Raw genomic sequence first — 17,239 nt, forward strand, 5'->3', positions numbered from 1 at the left:
TAGTGAACCGATTCGGTGGCTTCTCTTAAGGACTATAGTGACTCCCGCATTGCTGCTTTTGTAACCCTCGGTTAAAAATTTTAGCACAGGTTTTTTTTTAAAGAAAAACAAATTGATGGCATTTTGTTCCCTCCGGATCTGATTCGCTGCTCCTCCTCCACCACCAAGCACATTTGGACGTCGCGTCACTTACCGACGCGCGGACTCGTGCGGTTACCATCATATGCGCCGCGCCCCACATGTAGCTGTTACCGGTACCTCTCGGAAAAGGGGCGTTTTCGTCATTTTGTGTGCTCAACAGCTAGTGAGGTTGCCCTCAACCTCCAGGGCTCTCCGCACTCGGTTCCTTCGCCCCGCTCCTCGTCCGCGCCGCCGTCGAGGCTACCACCCGCGCCCTATCCTTGTAGTCAACGTGCTGCCCTTGCACGACGTTCCCCCTATGTCTCTGTTCCGCTCCGCCGCCACGCTTTCTTCTCTTGCTGCCGTCGCCGCCGACTGAGCTCTTCCACCGCTGCTTCATCGCTCATCTGCCACTGCCGCGGGCCGAGCCACCTCTTCCCTGGTACTATTCTCTCCTCTCCTCCGCTCCTGATCGGTATTCTTGTTCCCTCTCCTATTCGCTCCTCTCCTCTCCTCTCCTCCCTGGCCCTCTCGTTGCCTGCCTATCCCCATTGGTTTTTTTGGTACAGTTTTAGACAGCATTTGAGAAATGAAAATTGGTACGAAACTTCCTTAGAGAACATCATGTTTTATTTTGATGTTTTCAGCGACCAACACGGTGTGTTCGTAGAAGAGCAAAATATAGTGGTGTGATGCTTGGTAGAGCAAAAATAAGTTCTCTTTCTAAATGTTACTGTGAATAGTTCACCATTGAAGTGGGATTGATTGAGTATAAGTGAAAAAACAATGTTACAGTTCTCCAGTTCAAAGAAACCAAAATATTTAATTACATTGATAACTCAAAATATCTACTACAGTTATCATCACTAATATACAAAATTCTTCAATTATTACAATAGAGATGTCAGCACTAATACAATCCCTCTTTTACTTAATATCATTCTTGAGTAATAAAGGAGAGATCAATCCCGTCACTGTAAACCTTGAAAGAAAAAAACACAACAATTAAATTATAAAGAGATAATATTAGTAAATTATATATTCACTTTAATAAAAATGCAAAATTTTAACTTTAGAACGTTTGAGTTTCACTAAATATCAACAAAAGATTATTATAAATTTCTCTAAGTATATGTGTAGATCTTAATAATCTTGTATAAATTGTAGGATCTTACGATTCTAAATTTTGGTTCTATGATCTGAGTTTATTGACCCCTTTAGAATCCTAGGTAGGAAATTGAGTTTGACAACCTTTACAAATTTCCCTCCTAACTTGGTGGACACTCAATAAGGCCTGGAGTTCTCTTTCTAAATTTTGCTAAGTACATCTCTGTCATACAAAAGTTAGAAGGTTTGTATTTTTTATTTTCTGATTTTATTATTCTGGGTTCAATTTGTCATTTTGGTCTTTATCACTGTTGATTGTACTGATGTTTTAATTTCCTTCTGTAAGTTTGAACACCAAAGACATTGGATCCAGAAGCAAAATTCTATCTCATATTAGTGCCTCCTGAACCCCATTTTGCTTAATGGACCTCTATGAGCAATGGAAGGGAATCTTGCGGATCCAAAAGTTTCGGCGAATGGTGTCATATGCTGGCTTCTATTGCTTTGTCACTCTCGTTAGTTATGCCTATACAAGCAACACGTACTGCCTTTCTTTCCCTCCCTCTTTCTTGCAGAGCCTTCTAGAACCTTTTGATATCCGTTTTTCCTAATCGTGTAGAAAGAGGGCAGGATTCTCTAATGCTGACCAGTACTATGCTGCTTATCCAGCCAGCATCGAGCTTTTGACAGATACTGCAAAGGTTTGTTTATGTTCTTTGGTTTTTATTTTTTAATCTTTGTTCTTTTTTCTAGCTGTTTTGTTGATTGTATGAAGTATTAATTTTCTTTCTTGAGAATTGATGACAGTCCTCTTGTTATCATTGTCATTGTCATGTATAGAGTGTCTATTAAAACTCGAGATAGCTGCAAAATGACATCGTTTTTCTTCTTTTAAGCCATGGATTTTGTAGATATATACCAATGGTACAAGTGTTAGGCTTATGCTTTGATTTTTTGTAGTAGTGTGTTAAAACTTCAGAGTACTTCATGCTATTTGTGCTAATTTGGATATGGTACAAACAATATTCCTTTTGCTAAGGAATAAGTAAAAAAGAGTTTTGTGACTTGATGAAGGTGCTGGCTAGCTTAGTTGGTAAAGATTTTGATAGAATATTGTAGTTCTTGGGCTCGAATCTCACGTTCACCAATTACCCTTTCAAAAAAGAAAGTTTTGTAACCTATTGAAAATTTTGACTATGAGTTGCATTAAGATTGACATGGCTGATTTGCCTTATCAATGACCACATGCCATATCTATCTGTTGAACTAAATGAACCTGAAATTAATCGTTGAAACTATAACTAAGGGTGTGTTTGAGAATATATTTGAAATGTGCATTGAGGGCTCGGTACGCATTTCAAATGTGAATTGGTGTTTTGATAAATTTGTTTCATATCATATTTGGCTTGGATGCCACATTGCAAATGCTAAAATGTTGATGCTACCTCAGGAGAGCATTAGCATTTTAGCATTTGCAGAATGCTAATGTAATTGTTTAAATTCCCAAAGTACCCTATGACATTATCTAAAATCACAAGATTGCCCACATATCTTAGTAAGAAACCAACATGAGTTATATCTTCTATAATGTAGAATTTTATTTATATAGTTGAAAAAATTATTTTACATTCATTTATATGATTATTTTTTATTTATTATATATCTGGACCATATGAAATTTTTTTGTAAGATTATATACATTTATTTATTTTATTTATTTACTTATTAATTTAAATATAGTATATATATTCACTTTTGAATAAATATCAAAAATATTAGACTGATAAGTTTGTCACATAATATTCAATGGACTTTTGAAATATAATTTTGTCGAACAATACTTATATTAATGCATATTTAAAATACAGTTTTCATCTACTGTTTACCAAATACTCAAGGCATCTTGTAATTACACATTCATTCAAACTCTTTTCTCCAAATGCACATTAAAAATACAAATATGTTTCCAAATGCAGTCTAAGTCCTCATGATTACACCAGGGATAACAACTTTTGAATTTTTATGTAATAATCACACTTGAATTGCAATATTTTTATGCAATTATTAATTAGAAATTTATTCTAGGCAGTCTCTATAACTTCTTTTTATGTTCTTAAGTGGGCACATGATGATTAACCTCTCTTTAGTAAGCTAATAGAAATAACAGTTGGCACAATTTTGTCTAAAAATTGAACAGAACTAAGATTAAAATACAATTGGAGGATTATTCTTTCTTATTGATTTAACTAGTTCTCTTGCCTTAGTTCAATTGTCTTATGATGTAATATCTGACTTGCTTCGTATGCAATTCCATGAGAATGGTCTTATGGTAATGAGAAAAAGGTGCTAGAATTCCTATTGTTATAGTTGACATGATGAGATTGTCATACTTTCAGATCCTATACAAATAGGTAATTACTAACAAAACAAACTTACACTCACTTCTACTTTCTTTTTCTGGTTTGATTTAGCTCTACAAATGTGCTGTGGAATTTTTGTACTGTAGTTGGTAAATTTATGCTTCAAAAATTCTCAAAATTATCCAGGAAATTGAACATTTTAAAGCAATTGGAAAACTTTGGAAGATCTATTGCTTCTTTTTTATATCTTGAAATTTCATTTCTTGCCACATAAGGACAACAAGAGATATAAGACGAGATATAATGCAGTAGAGATGTATCTGTCTTTATGTCAACTCTTATTAGTAAATGCAAATATGTCAGAGAAGTTAGAGAGTGTAATTCGTATAATTTAGATGTTCAGAGTCATGTTCACCACTAGGCGACAGTCTGCATGCACAGGTGATGAACCCCTAAGTATTAATGATCCGTATTAAGTTTGAACAAAGGTACCTTTAACCTTTTAGAAACTTGGTTTCCTGCTACATGTCCTATGGAGTGTCATCTATCGAGGCCATCTAGGCTTCACTCAAAATATGGATTTTATTTTTTAACTCTATTTTGTTCATCTAAGTCCCTTGTCAGTTATACAATTAATTTGGGTGTAGTTAGTTTGGGTTGATGAAAAAGGATTAGGTTACACTGGATCTGATATCAAGTCTTTTCATGCAAATGTCAGCTGTACAAGGTGGCTCTTGGAAATTGCTTTGAAGAAGAGGAATGGGGACCAATTGAGTTCTCCATCATGGCAAAACATTTTGAGCGCCAGGGAAAACCTCCATATGCGTACCATGCTGTAAGTTATAGAAATTACTCATTTCAAATTTCCCCCTTTATATTTGCAGATAATAATATATCTCCATGTTCATTCACATCCAGAGGCATTTTTGTTGGATGTAATAAACTGGTTAAAGCTTCCTACTGAATATCAATTTAAATATGTATAAAAGAATATTGATATCATTGAAATGAGGGCAATCAATTACAAGCTGTAATTTTTTATATATACGCTTGTTCCAACTTGAAGCAAGCAAATCTTAGAAGGAATAAACTATTGCATGGGAGATTTTGACCAGTCTAATCTAACATTGTTTACATGGGGAATGAAACTTTCTAGTTCAGTTGTTGAAAAGTGAATCCATATGTTGCTAGATGCAGAGGAATTTTTATCAAAGAAACTTTTCAGAGTGTGAAACCTTGATATTTACATACTGAGTGATCATAAGAACAAGCTACAACATTGACGTGATTTAAGTTTTAAGATGCATTGTAGTGCATCAAAGGAACACTTAAATGAGGTCAACTAGTGGTCTATATGTTGGAGCAGGACTTCTAACAAACTATGTGATAGGCAAGAGAGGTATCTTAAAAATAATTAGGCTGTTCAGATGTATAATCATGACCGTCACAACATCATAAAATGATTGTTGTAGTGGTTGCAGCATTATAAAACATGTCAGATATGACAGACCACTTTTGTGAGAGGTAAGGGTGGAATAGCAAGCCAGACTGACGAATTGTTATTTTCAATGCCACTTTTTGACATATTTGTGTGGTTGATTAAGCTGGTGTATGAAATTTAGCAAGGTTTGTGCATTAAATTAATTAGGAGATTTGTAATTATGACAAACACAGACCAGTATGACTTGTTTGAGCTTACTAACAACCACATGTGATACTAATCCCTATCCTTGTTTGAGGAGAATACTACTAGCTATCTACATATTCTGGCATGACAAGCACTTGCGGATTTCTTTTATTTGTCACTCTGATGGTTTACTTATTCTGGAACTGTGTAAAATTTGATTTGGAGTTTCTATAGGTTATCGAAAGGTGATGGCTTCAAGTTTTATTTTAGATAAAAAAGTTAACGAGAAGTAAGTTCTTATCATGAGCATATATAACCTGCAATTGGTTCTTCTCCATGTAGCTTTCTTACATGGTGATTCCAAAGAATGCTGAATTCATGCATCTTCAAGAAGTCTGCTGGTGTGAAAATAAACATGCTGCAGGTGTTATTTAGATTAATCTTTTTGCAGGCATAGGGAAAATATTTGTAGCTATTCACATGCTTGTCTAACCAAGTCCTGTTTTTTCTTTCTTTCTTTCGAATCACCTTACCTTGCAACTCCAAGATTCTCGTTTTTGCTGGTCTCTGATGCATCTTCATCACGAACATGTCATGTGCAGCAATACATGGCGCACCTTCTCTCACAAGGACAACTTGATGGCAGCGGCTAAGTGCTCATCGCAACTGCCTCCATGAGCCAAGTTTCTGCATTATTTTGAAGCTCACGGCGATGAATTGCCCTAAGAAAGTAGCAACTCCTTTGTTGAACAAAGCATACATACCTAAGAGTTATTGTCAAATTTCTTGTTGATCTTTCAGGCTTATGCAATTATCGTCATCGGTCAATTATATTACGGGTTTACGAGTGTGTGTGGATGAGATGAACCATCATCTTCTGGACTTTGCGGCTTGTGATTGTAGTGTGTATTGTGCAGTCGAAGAGTACAAGATGATTAAGAAGATAGTTTGTATTAGCATTTTTTTGGTTACACCATCGAATAAATCTAAATCATTGATGAAGTTCTGTTAAGGACGTCCGTTTTTGTGATCAATTAGAAATCATTGATGAAGTTCTGTTCTTAAACATGGCGATCAATAGGATTTTGATGCAGAAAGAAAGATGTCGAGCACAATGCTGATTATTCAATTCAAGATCATAATAAAAACGAGTTGCCAGCTAAGAACCCCCGCAAAATATAATTGGGTGATCGTCATACCCCACGACTTAAACTAATAGGAAATAGGACAATCTTATATTAAACTCTAACATCCCCCTCACTGTATATTTGACATAAGAAATAATTATATGACGCTAAGTCGTGAGGATGAGCACTGTGCAAAACTAATTAAATTGAACATATGAAAAAATCGAAAGGAATATATAAATATTTTGATCGATCCAATCTATATTAAACTTTAATATTAATTATTCCTATCATCATGAATGGGAAACATGCTTCTGGTGATGTCAAAATTAACTGCTCGGGAAACCTTGGAAAAAACACAAAGCATTCAAAGGCAAAGAAAATTTTGATAATGTTTCTCGAGTAGCAACATATATTAATTATCATAGGAAGCAAAAACTTGTGCTGTCACAGAATTTGTCCACCAAAAACCAACTTGGAAGGAATGGTAAAGTTTTCATGTTGGTTTCCGTCTATCCAAGAAAGTTCATGATCACCAGGTGGAGCACCAAATTGCAGAGAACAAAATCAGCAAAAGCCCGTTCGGGTGGTAGATCCTGCAACCAATTCCTTGTTAGAAGAACCATTTAGGAATGGAGCTCGAAGACTAATATGATTCTTATATGCTGAGTTGGTGGTTACCTTAAACTCCTTGTTCTCTTTGTTGACTTGAATGCGAAGACAAACTGCATCATCAAACATAATAATGATAGTATTCAATTTTTCAAAAGCGTTATAAGCTTCTTTTCCTCAATGAGATGCAGGAATTGGTCGTACCTCCAAGTACTGCTGTCCCTACACAGGAAAGAACACCAGAAAGGAAAGAGTTGAAGGGAAACGATCCAACTATTCCCATGTACACGACCTGTTGCATAATACAAGATCAAAAACACACAAAGGGCTAAGACTCATAACACAGAGATTCATTACACAGGTTAAACAATGACAACTTAGCCATTAAGCTCATGCGCTTCTGAATTCATAAGGCTTAAATGAGCAAAGATGAGCCAAACCAACCTACTTAGTTTATGTTAGTCAGTTTAGCCACATTGTCGATTCAGTGATCATCTAACTGTATGACTATGAGAATGTGACACTACACTGTGCACATTTCTTGCTTAATATGACAATAACTCATCACAAAATTACTGCATTGAATTTTCTCCACCATAGTTTCAAAGATGTGGACTTAATACTTTTCTCAACAAGCAAAGAGTCAATACTGCTTCTTTGTTTATCACAGTGATTTAAAATGCGCTAAGCACCAAAAGGCGCCAAGGTTCAAAAACGCCCAAGGCGCTAGGCGCTCGCTCAAGCGCTCGCCCGAGCGAAGCGAGGCGCTAAAATATAAAAATATATAATATAATTAATATAATTATTTAAATAAAAAATATACTATTAAATTAAGAAAATCGAGTACAAAATCACAATGTCATATTAATAAAAAATCTCAAAAATCAAAACAATGAAATTTTACATCAAATCTATTGAGTTGCTCTGTACACTTATCATTTATTCTGAAACCTAACAATAATTTTAAATAAAAAATTAATAGTATTAAAATAAAAATAATATATTATTAATCTAATAAATAAAAATATTATTATTAGTATACAGTTAGGAATATATTGTTAATATACTGTTAATAGTATAGTGAGAAAAGTGTGAGAAGACCGAGGCTACTAAGACAACGACAGTGGTAGCGAGAGCAGGAGCGACGAGCGATAGCGGGAGTAGGAGTTGCGAGCGGTGAGCGACGGCAACAACGATGAGCGACGATTGTGGCAGCGGCGAGTAGCGACAGTGGTAGCAGTAGCAGAGAGTAGCGACAGCGGAGAAGAAATCTCGATGGCAAATCGCGAGTGTTAGGGTTGGGGAAGTCGGGGAAATCGTGTGAGGGAGCCTATCGGTGATTTAGTTGGTCCGATTGAACTAACTAAAGCACCGGAGACCGAACCAGACGTAAAACATTGGTTCGGTCACCTGGTTTAACCCGGGCGCTTGCCCGAAGCGCCCGACGCCTAGGCTCGGGCGAGCGCCTAGGCGACGCCTAGGCTCGGGCGAGCGCCTAGGCGACGCCTCATTGAAGCGAGGCACTTGGACATGAAGCGAGGCGCTCGGGCCTCGCCTCGCCTCGCCCGAGCGCCTAGGCGAGCGCCCGAACGCCTATTGAAATCACTGGTTTATCATAAGATTCATAGTAAATTTTCATGCCATGATGAAAAGATATGCAAATTAAGAAAGCTGTTTTCTCATACCTGAATTACTGCTGTAGTAATTGCGTAAACCACATAAAGATCGATAATCTGCAGATATGCATATGTATGGAAAGAGAAGTCAATTCTGCAGCTTCAATCTCCACTAATTTATCCGAAATGAAAATCAAGTCGACTGTGCTAGAAGAGAAAGTTGTACTTCTACAAGTGCACGGGGAAAGAAAAAAATATATACTTTGAGACTAATTGGTGTGGCAGCATAAGCTGAACGCAGAGAGCGAATGAGAACTTTGGCATCGCTCGTATTTGACTTTGCCATTCCCAACAATTGGTTTCCTGAAATGTGAAAACAGAAGAAACAAAACACCATCAGTTTTTCACTAAAGACATGAGAATGGAAACAACACTAAAACAAATATATATATATATATATATATATATATATTCACAATAATTTTTACTATTCCTAAAAGAAAAATGGCTGGTCACTGAAAATTATAAACTTTCCTAGACTTGCAGCTCATCAGAACATAGGATCAAGGAGCCGGTGAGATACTACATAAAGTACACTTATGGAGTAAACCGTCTAAGATATCCAAATAAAGCAACAAGCAAGCCAGAGGTTCCAACCATCCAGGATCAGTTATATTAATCTCCCATTACCAAGTGCAGCTGAGGGCAATAATAACTAGTAAAATTAAAAGCCATAAAAGCTTTTGTTATAAAGTATTCTATGGTTCTCCTCCACCTTCCCTTTGCAGTATAATCTGTATTAATCACCCTAGAATTCCATGACTGAACTTTTGATTTTGGACATGATGAAGTACTTATGCTTGATAAATTTCATGTCTTGGATGTACTCTAAGATAAGCCCTAGACTTCTTTAATAACATGCCAAATAAACATGAAATCATCCCTACACAGCAGCCTGCACTCCCTACATGGGCTGAACAAAAACGCATTGCCATGTTGATCGCCAAACAATCGAGTCGTCAATTCGTGATGCTTATCATTCGCAACGCGATACGAAGTCTAAGATCATACAGACCAAAAAAACCCGTCCTCGGTATTTTGGCCTCGCCAGCCTTTTATCATCTCCGGGGTAAAAAAGGCATCAGCGACGGTCAAAATCAGGGGCTTTCCTAAACATAGAACATCAACTCGAGAACATTCATCGTCGCAAGAGACCCGTGAACCGAACCCTCTCAGAAATTAAGGCCGTACTCTCGAGCATAAAAATATACGAATGAGATCAATAAACGAATGAGAAACAAAGATCTAAAGCAAAATTTATCTTTCGAGATGAAAGATAAGGGGAGCGGACGAGAGACCAACCCGAGAGAAGAGCCGACGGAGATCGGCCGCGCCGTCTCTGTGTCGCCGGTCGCTGGAGCTGCAGAGAAAGGAAGGAAGCGAGGGTTTAATTAGTAGCAAATATGGATGGGAGCAATTCTTGTCAGACTCGTCATCATGTCACCCCACTGTATACACGCATGTAAGCTTGAGAGGGGTTCAGGCTGGACCCCACTCGGTTCGCACGGGGTGATCGACGAAGGCGGGTGAAAGAATAAAAGTTCTTTTATTCAGTCATCCATGGGCCTGCGGTGCACGTGAGTTCTTCCCCGGCCGGTTCTTAAAATCCCAAAAGTTAGGGATTAGAATTTCAAACCATAATATTCCCAAATTTATGTTCTACTGCAGCTTCATAAATTCTCAAGACATTGAAAAGTTTACGTATATTTTTCTCTATGAGATTGTGAGAGTAAAAATGAGATTCGCTATGGTATGAGTAGGTTTAAATTACATAAATAATAAATAGTACTGCATATATTGACTCTCCAAACTTGGAAGATCTCATATTGAGTTTTACATTTCCTTTTAGATTTTAAAAGTATTTGATAGAAATATAAAAATTCAGATAAAAATATATAAAAAATATAAAAATATAAAAATAATAAAATAGGACTGCAATACATCGAATCCAAAGATTCAACATTGACCAAAAGTCTCAATTGCATCTTTTTTGGGATTCTGGGAGTTTCTGACAAAAACATAAAAACTAATATGAATGATCAAGAAAAGAGACCTGAACTGAAACTGCATCCAAGTATCATCAGAGATGAGTGGAGATAGTTTATATGTATCATAAGCTCTTATTGCCATGGATCATATCCCTCCTCTGTACCATAAATCTGTCCAGAAGTGTGCACATCATAAAAGCTTGATTGATAGTACTGATTCACTGACCATGATATTTTTAGCAACATTGGGACACCAATGCTAAATTGCAAACTGCTACCAACACCAATCAATTAACATTTCAACAGCATGGAACTACTACTACCTATGCTCTCAATTCTCATACAACACTTTAAGTACAGTAGAAGGGGTTAGATAGTTTTGCAAGTCTGTACAAAGTCCAAGACCACCATCAATGGCCATCTCCACCACAACACCAGTTGCACAGGTATGCTGACCCATTGGAACACTGCACCGTTGGGCATCCCCTACTCGAACAGCTCGGGAAGTCAGGTTTCCTAAATCTGATTCGGCAGCAGCAGTTTGCAGTGAAGCTCGTTGTCATGGCGGCGCTGGTGGTAGCAACAGGTTTTGTAGGCGACTTGAGAGTTTGCCGGATCTTCTTGAGCCGGGTTGCAGTGGTGATGTTCTCCATTTCCTGAATGAACTTGCGGAGGTGGCGGATGTAGTCTGGATACAGCTCCAGGTTGCAATGACCTCCTCCTTTGATCCATAAGGGCTCATACGGCTCCTTTGCTAGTTTCCACAGACCATGTCCGTGAAGCCAATTCACTACATCATCCTCGGTACCCTACAAGAAGGCATGGAACAGTTCAAATGAAAAAGGTTATTTACCAGGAACAGTCATAGTGATTTTTCTGACGTTTGCATTTTGGTTTCTCGATAAATCGCATCAGTTCACATGAAACATAAGAAATGAAAGCAACACTCTGTGATAACAATCGACAACAGATACATAACAGAGCCTAGATTCTCCAAGTGGCCACTACAAAATTAAGACAATATCAGTGAATAGATACAATTCAAAGTTCCAAACCAGTACTTCCCAACATTGTTTAGGAGATGTAACATGATTCTTTTGTGTCACTGCAGCTACCTATGAAAAGATTGACCCTAGTTTCAAAGGTGAATGCCTTAATTGCCACAATGAAATGGCTACGTGGGCCTTAGTTGAGCAAGCCATGGAGATTCTTAGGGTTGAATCTGACTTGGTAGCTACAAAAGTGTTGGGTACACATATTTCTGAAAGAAAATGAGCAGTAGAAGAAGGAAATAAAAAGAAAGCTGTTTCAGACCTTTAGTCAACATACTAGTAATTGCTCTTCAATAGTGATCAAGCACTTATCGTGGCTAATTATTCTGGACTTCTACCTTACACTGCAAAATTTATATAGTCATTATCATCAACTAGAGAAACAAAACTTCAGATAAATGGGGAATTTTTAATTACATAGATTCGTCTTACTTGATAAATGGGAAAACAACTGATAATTTAATATAAACTAAAAGATCTAAATGCCACAAAGCAATCATATAGAAAACTTTCAAATTCTTCTCAACAGAAAGAAGTGAAGCTACTGACTATATAAAAGACGAAAGTTCATGAATTTAAGAGAATGAACTTACATGAACTGCAAAAACTGGGCACTTGACCTTTTTTATTTTGTTAATGTTCTGCATAAAAGCTACAACAGTTAGTAGCTAAAATTGCCAATCGATGTAAGAACATGGCATAAAAAAATGTAAAGCATGAGGAATACTTTATAAATGTCGAAGCAGAAATTGAAATTGACATGGCAAACCACACGGAGTCCTGACAATATAGCACTGTGGAGCACTACACCTCGCAGTCTTGGCAAGCGAGCTGCCAAATGCAATGTGGGGCCGCTACCGACTGATTGCCCATATAAGATCAGATCTTCCTGACTGACTCCATATTCTGTTTGCAGACACTGGTACACTGCCTCGATGTCTGCATATGTGTTGTATTCACTAGGCTAAACACCATAAACAAATGCATAGTATATTACTTCAGCTGGTGTGTAAACCTATAAAGTTAGGCAATAAAGAAAAACATGAAATCACAAGAATTGAAATGAGTCTTCCTTTAACCCAATGAACCACAACCTTCATGTCAAAGATTTAGGTTTGATGTACTACTATATTAAAACCATCTTTCCTTTATGAATTTAGTAAGCAGAGAGAACTTTGCACAAGTTACACATTGAGGCATTTACCAAGACTCCAGTGAAAGCAATAACAAATGATAAGAGTTAATCAATTAATGCTTCATGTGGCTTAAATTTTTATACACTACAAAAGCATGACAAATAGTTCATCTCAAATTGCATCACTTTACAACCTGCTCCCACCATTGCAGGTGGCAGGCACCAGATACACATATCCTTATCGCTGCCTGTAAGGTTGATATCAGCTATTTGAACCCATAATCAGTTTTATCATGCAACTGAAGCTAGTAGATATTGCTATGTTTCCCTTATTAACGAAAAAGATTCATGTGAATAAGCAAAACACCAAGGGAAGTTGAGTAAAATTGTAATAGATTTGAGGCTTACAAAGACACCAGCCATTGTGCTTGAAGCAAGTACTAGTACCTTTTTTGGCTTTTATGCTAGAATCAACTGTAGTTCAAATATCTACAGGAACAGCACATTTATTTGTTTGACATTAAAAAACCCTTAAATCATCTAGTCTACTACATGAAATGTTCTTACCCGTCTATGTATCTGGTATTTTATCTTGCCCTTATGTTTGCTTAGCCTTAACTTGTGATAGTGACATCTGATTCGGTTGACAATGTGATTTCCAACTTGCAAGAAATTGTTTCATACTTTTTTGAAGTATTTGAAATTAACTTCTTTAAAGGTGGAAAAAAAGATTCTACAGCAGTGTTTGACGTTCATATGAACAAAAGCAATTGCACCAATGTTTCAACAGTAGACAGGTTCACATGGAATACTAGTTATACTGATCAGAAATGTTTCAATGGCACTGCCAAGTTTAGACTGCCTTCAAGAAACCATTTATCTCAAGGAAATAGCTTACCTTACCAGTAGATGCTCCATATCCTGAATAGTCATATCTGCATGTTAGAAGAAAACAAAATCATTATATTACAACTCTAAAGCAATGAAAAGGAGAACTAAGAATATACAATAAGTCAAAACACATGTTATAAGCATGTAAATGAGGATGTATAGATGAATCAGAAACATCATCTATGAATGAATAAATTGAGCTGTCTCCCACAAGTGAAAATTTATATCAAGTTTCCACATGTGGACATCTGATCAAGATCTGAATGTATGTATAAGGCAAATTTTCTTCATTAGATATAATCAACCTGGAAATCATTTAGCTTACATTAACAGCCCAACTGACATGGCAGATGATATTTCATAGTCCACAAGCAGTGTCTAGTTTCATTTTCACAAAAAGAAAAAGTGAATTCAGCAACTATGCAATGTGAATATCTTTACTTGAATCCTGATATAAGTTTGCAGTGGCGGACCCTTTATCGCAGCAGGACTGTAGTAATTGTGCAGTAACCGATATACACAAAACAGAATCACAAGTAGTAGTATTACCAGACTTGAAGAGATAACGAAGAAAACAAAACATGGCGGTTAATCGCACAGAAACTGCTTATATATATATATATATATCACAGATCTCTCTGACCTAGAACAAAATGCATACAGACTTTAATGAGATCAGTAATACTCAACTTGAAATGAGTTGAAGAAAGCTATACATTCAGTTACCAAGATCATCATGAAAAAGAAAATGAAAGAAAATGCACTATGAAGTCAGTGTATAAAACAAATGGAAATTCACAGGACAAAGAATCTGAAGAACAGTTTTAGGCTAAAACCCTACACAGTAACTTATTCCAGACAGTGTATGCTTGCATATACAGTAGCAATCAGTGGCCAAAAAGAAAAACATAAAAGAAACACCCAATAACCAATACATTGGCTCTCTGGGGTCCCCAAAGAAGAGGACAATCTAAAAGAATAAATATCAGATACAGTAAAACAAATGCAGAAAACAAGGGAAATTTGATTCAAGAGGGAACAAAATAAACGTTGGTGATAGACGACACAATCCACTAACCCCATCAGATTAACCCTGAGGTTGACCTTAAGCTGCACGAAGAGATCATAGAGTCGTCCCAGATCTGCAGCATTGCCATGTGAGTAGAGCACTGTGAGCCTGGCACAGGGGTTCTTCAAATAAAACGCAACAATCTTGTTCCCGTTCTTGGTGTCCAGCACCAGGACATCCATGGAGTGGTCCCTTGGGACGCCAGATGCCGCCAGCCGCCCGCCGTCGTCCTTCTTGACGCTGTAAGTCGGTGGGTCGGGCGGGAAGAAGGCGAACCTCGCCGCCAGACTCGAGACCGAGCACCCCGAGAACATCGAGACCGATCCAACTCATTGACAGAGAAGAATGCTCATAAAAGAAGGATCTTTCTTCTTCCCCCTGTTCCCCTTATGGCTGAGTCGAGCAGAATCTCTAGGGTTTAGCTGTCAAGAAGAGGCCCCGAGTGGGAAATAGACGGCAGAAACTGGTTTCTCCGGGAAAAAGATGGTTTTGGACTCTAGGGTTTTACCAGGGTTCAGGGACAGGGACAGAGAATAAGAGAGGGGTTTGGATGGAGCACAAAAGTTGTGATCTTTGGACTATCTATACGTTTCTGTGGACAGAGCAAAAGAGAGCTATCAATGGAATGGTGGAGGACTGAAGCAGGACTGCTGGAATGTATCCACCTATAGACTGAAGGAAAAGGAGTCTGAAAGAGATAAGGAGAGGGCTATGAGAAGGAGAAATTTCATGGTCTTCATCTTCCTCCTCTTCACCTTCTCCTGCCTAGTAGAGGAAGGTGCTTGGCAAGTACAGTGAGGCGGAGGAGACACCTCACTTAGTCCTTTTTGCTCACAGAGTCAAAGTCATGAGTCAAGAAGAGATGTGTGAAAGGCCAACATCTCTCTCTCTCTCTCTCTCTCTCCGGGGAAAGGGAAATGAAGGTAGCAGACTCAGTGGGAAGAGAAGAAAGCAAACAGAGGAGCATAAATGACTCTCTCTCTCTCTCTCTCTCTCTCTCTCCCCCCTCTTGGGAAGGGAAATGATGGTAGGCAGTGAAGGCTACTACACACTTATCAATCAGTTATGATCATTGCTTTGGTTGTGCAGATAGAGATTGGCACTTTGGCAGTCGGGAGAGCAGAAAGCAAGTAGAGGAGCATCAATCCCTCTCCTTCTTTCTCTCTCTCTCTCTCACTTAGGAGGAAATGAAATGGAGACAGGCAGTGAAGCCTACTACACATATAAATCAATCATGGAAATTACTTTGGTTGTGCAGGCGGAGTTTGGTACTTTGGCAGTGGGACAGGAGAAAGCAAGGAGTATGCTCTCTTTGTGTTGTGTGTGTGTGTGTGTGCGAGAGAGGAGAAATGAAATGAAAGGAAGGCGGTATAAAGTCTACTACACATATATTAATCAATGATGGAAATGGCTTAGGTTGGGCAGATGGAGATTGGCACTTTGGCAGTGGGATGAGAGAGAGAGAGAAAAGGAAGCTAATTAGTAGCAGAGGAGAATGGTGGTATGAGACAACGAGAATTCCAGTGAGCATGTGTGGGATCCCACCCAGATTACACACAAAACCAACAAATAAGATTGATATCAGTAGATGTTGGGCACAAGTACTGGCGCAGGTGGCTCTGCTTCCATCTGACGCATGCATGCATGCCTTCCCCTCCATCAGCTTTATCCTATTTCCCTTCTGTTTTCTTTCATGTACCTGTTTTCAAATTATATTTTTAACAAATTCTCAGAAAAAACCTCACGTATTAAAATATTTTTTAGAAAAATAGTGTTCCATTTTTAAAAGTTTTCACATTGGGCTCCTTGCATGAAAAGATCATTTTCTCTTATCTTCTTTGGATCCATCAAATCACTCCTATGTGTCACGTTCTTATTGTCTTCCCCCATGGTATAGGTAGTCAGTATCGTTGCTCTACATCCCTTCATCGTTAGCTTTTATCAAACTTGCCCTTGTCTCCGTGAACTCCCTTGGTTCCCACTACATCGACTCTGCATGCCTAGCTCTTACCATCTTCACCCGTACCACAAGCAACTAGCATCGTGGCCCTACCTCCCCTCTCCTCTATCATGTTGGACCCATTATTGCCTACATGATCTTTGCTAGCTCTTAGAGGACTTGCCTCGACTTTTACATATCCCTCAACCTCCATCGAACTCGCCTCTCTCTCTACGAACCTCGTTGGTCCCTATTGGACCTGCTCTTGTGTGCCTCAGTGACGAAGGCACAAGTGACCAACGATGCCTCACCCTCGTCGTCTTTGCCCACGACATATGCGATCAACGATGGAGGCAATTAGGAACCTATCTAGATGGAGGTGTAGGCAATCGAAAGCACAATAACAACGTTATCATTTACAAAAATACTCTGAAAATTTTTGAAAACGGGAGCACTCTACAAGAAATTTTTTCAGAGAATTTATCTTTTTTCTAAAATACCTTATTAATATTATTATTTTGAAATAAGCACAGATT

At 38.0% G+C, this 17,239-nt stretch overlaps 3 protein-coding genes across 4 annotated transcripts; 1 reads left to right on the forward strand and 2 right to left on the reverse strand.

Moving 5' to 3' along the window:
• The first annotated feature begins 289 nt into the window (after positions 1 to 289).
• Positions 290 to 6,216, forward strand: LOC135642709 (uncharacterized). 2 transcript variants are annotated; one of them, XM_065159075.1, is made up of 6 exons: positions 290 to 562; positions 1,574 to 1,768; positions 1,847 to 1,928; positions 4,306 to 4,422; positions 5,557 to 5,638; positions 5,817 to 6,216. In XM_065159075.1, the coding sequence occupies exons 2-6, from the start codon at positions 1,650 to 1,652 to the stop codon at positions 5,852 to 5,854; spliced, it is 438 nt and encodes a 145-aa protein (XP_065015147.1). In that variant the 5' UTR covers positions 290 to 562; positions 1,574 to 1,649; the 3' UTR covers positions 5,855 to 6,216. The 2 variants fall into 2 exon arrangements, with proteins under 2 accessions (XP_065015147.1, XP_065015148.1); XM_065159076.1 differs by lacking the exon at positions 5,557 to 5,638 and having other exon boundaries at positions 294 to 562.
• Positions 6,217 to 6,707: 491 nt separating this feature from the next.
• LOC135642820 (dolichyl-diphosphooligosaccharide--protein glycosyltransferase subunit DAD1-like) lies at positions 6,708 to 10,071 on the reverse strand. The gene is made up of 6 exons (XM_065159276.1): positions 9,932 to 10,071; positions 8,832 to 8,932; positions 8,639 to 8,686; positions 7,158 to 7,245; positions 7,023 to 7,066; positions 6,708 to 6,937 (listed from the first exon to the last, which is right to left on the reverse strand). The coding sequence occupies exons 2-6, from the start codon at positions 8,913 to 8,915 to the stop codon at positions 6,854 to 6,856; spliced, it is 348 nt and encodes a 115-aa protein (XP_065015348.1). The 5' UTR covers positions 8,916 to 8,932; positions 9,932 to 10,071; the 3' UTR covers positions 6,708 to 6,853.
• An 837-nt stretch (positions 10,072 to 10,908) lies between these two features.
• On the reverse strand, positions 10,909 to 15,748 carry LOC135642858 (uncharacterized). Its single transcript, XM_065159341.1, has 5 exons — positions 14,774 to 15,748; positions 13,703 to 13,739; positions 12,397 to 12,633; positions 12,263 to 12,310; positions 10,909 to 11,426 (listed from the first exon to the last, which is right to left on the reverse strand). Exons 1-5 carry the CDS (start codon positions 15,076 to 15,078, stop codon positions 11,028 to 11,030), a joined length of 1,026 nt encoding a protein of 341 aa, XP_065015413.1. The 5' UTR covers positions 15,079 to 15,748; the 3' UTR covers positions 10,909 to 11,027.
• Between the last annotated feature and the right edge of the window lie 1,491 nt (positions 15,749 to 17,239).

Source organism: Musa acuminata, chromosome BXJ3-7 (assembly GCF_036884655.1).
Source record: "Musa acuminata AAA Group cultivar baxijiao chromosome BXJ3-7, Cavendish_Baxijiao_AAA, whole genome shotgun sequence".
Taxonomy (NCBI): domain Eukaryota; kingdom Viridiplantae; phylum Streptophyta; class Magnoliopsida; order Zingiberales; family Musaceae; genus Musa; species Musa acuminata.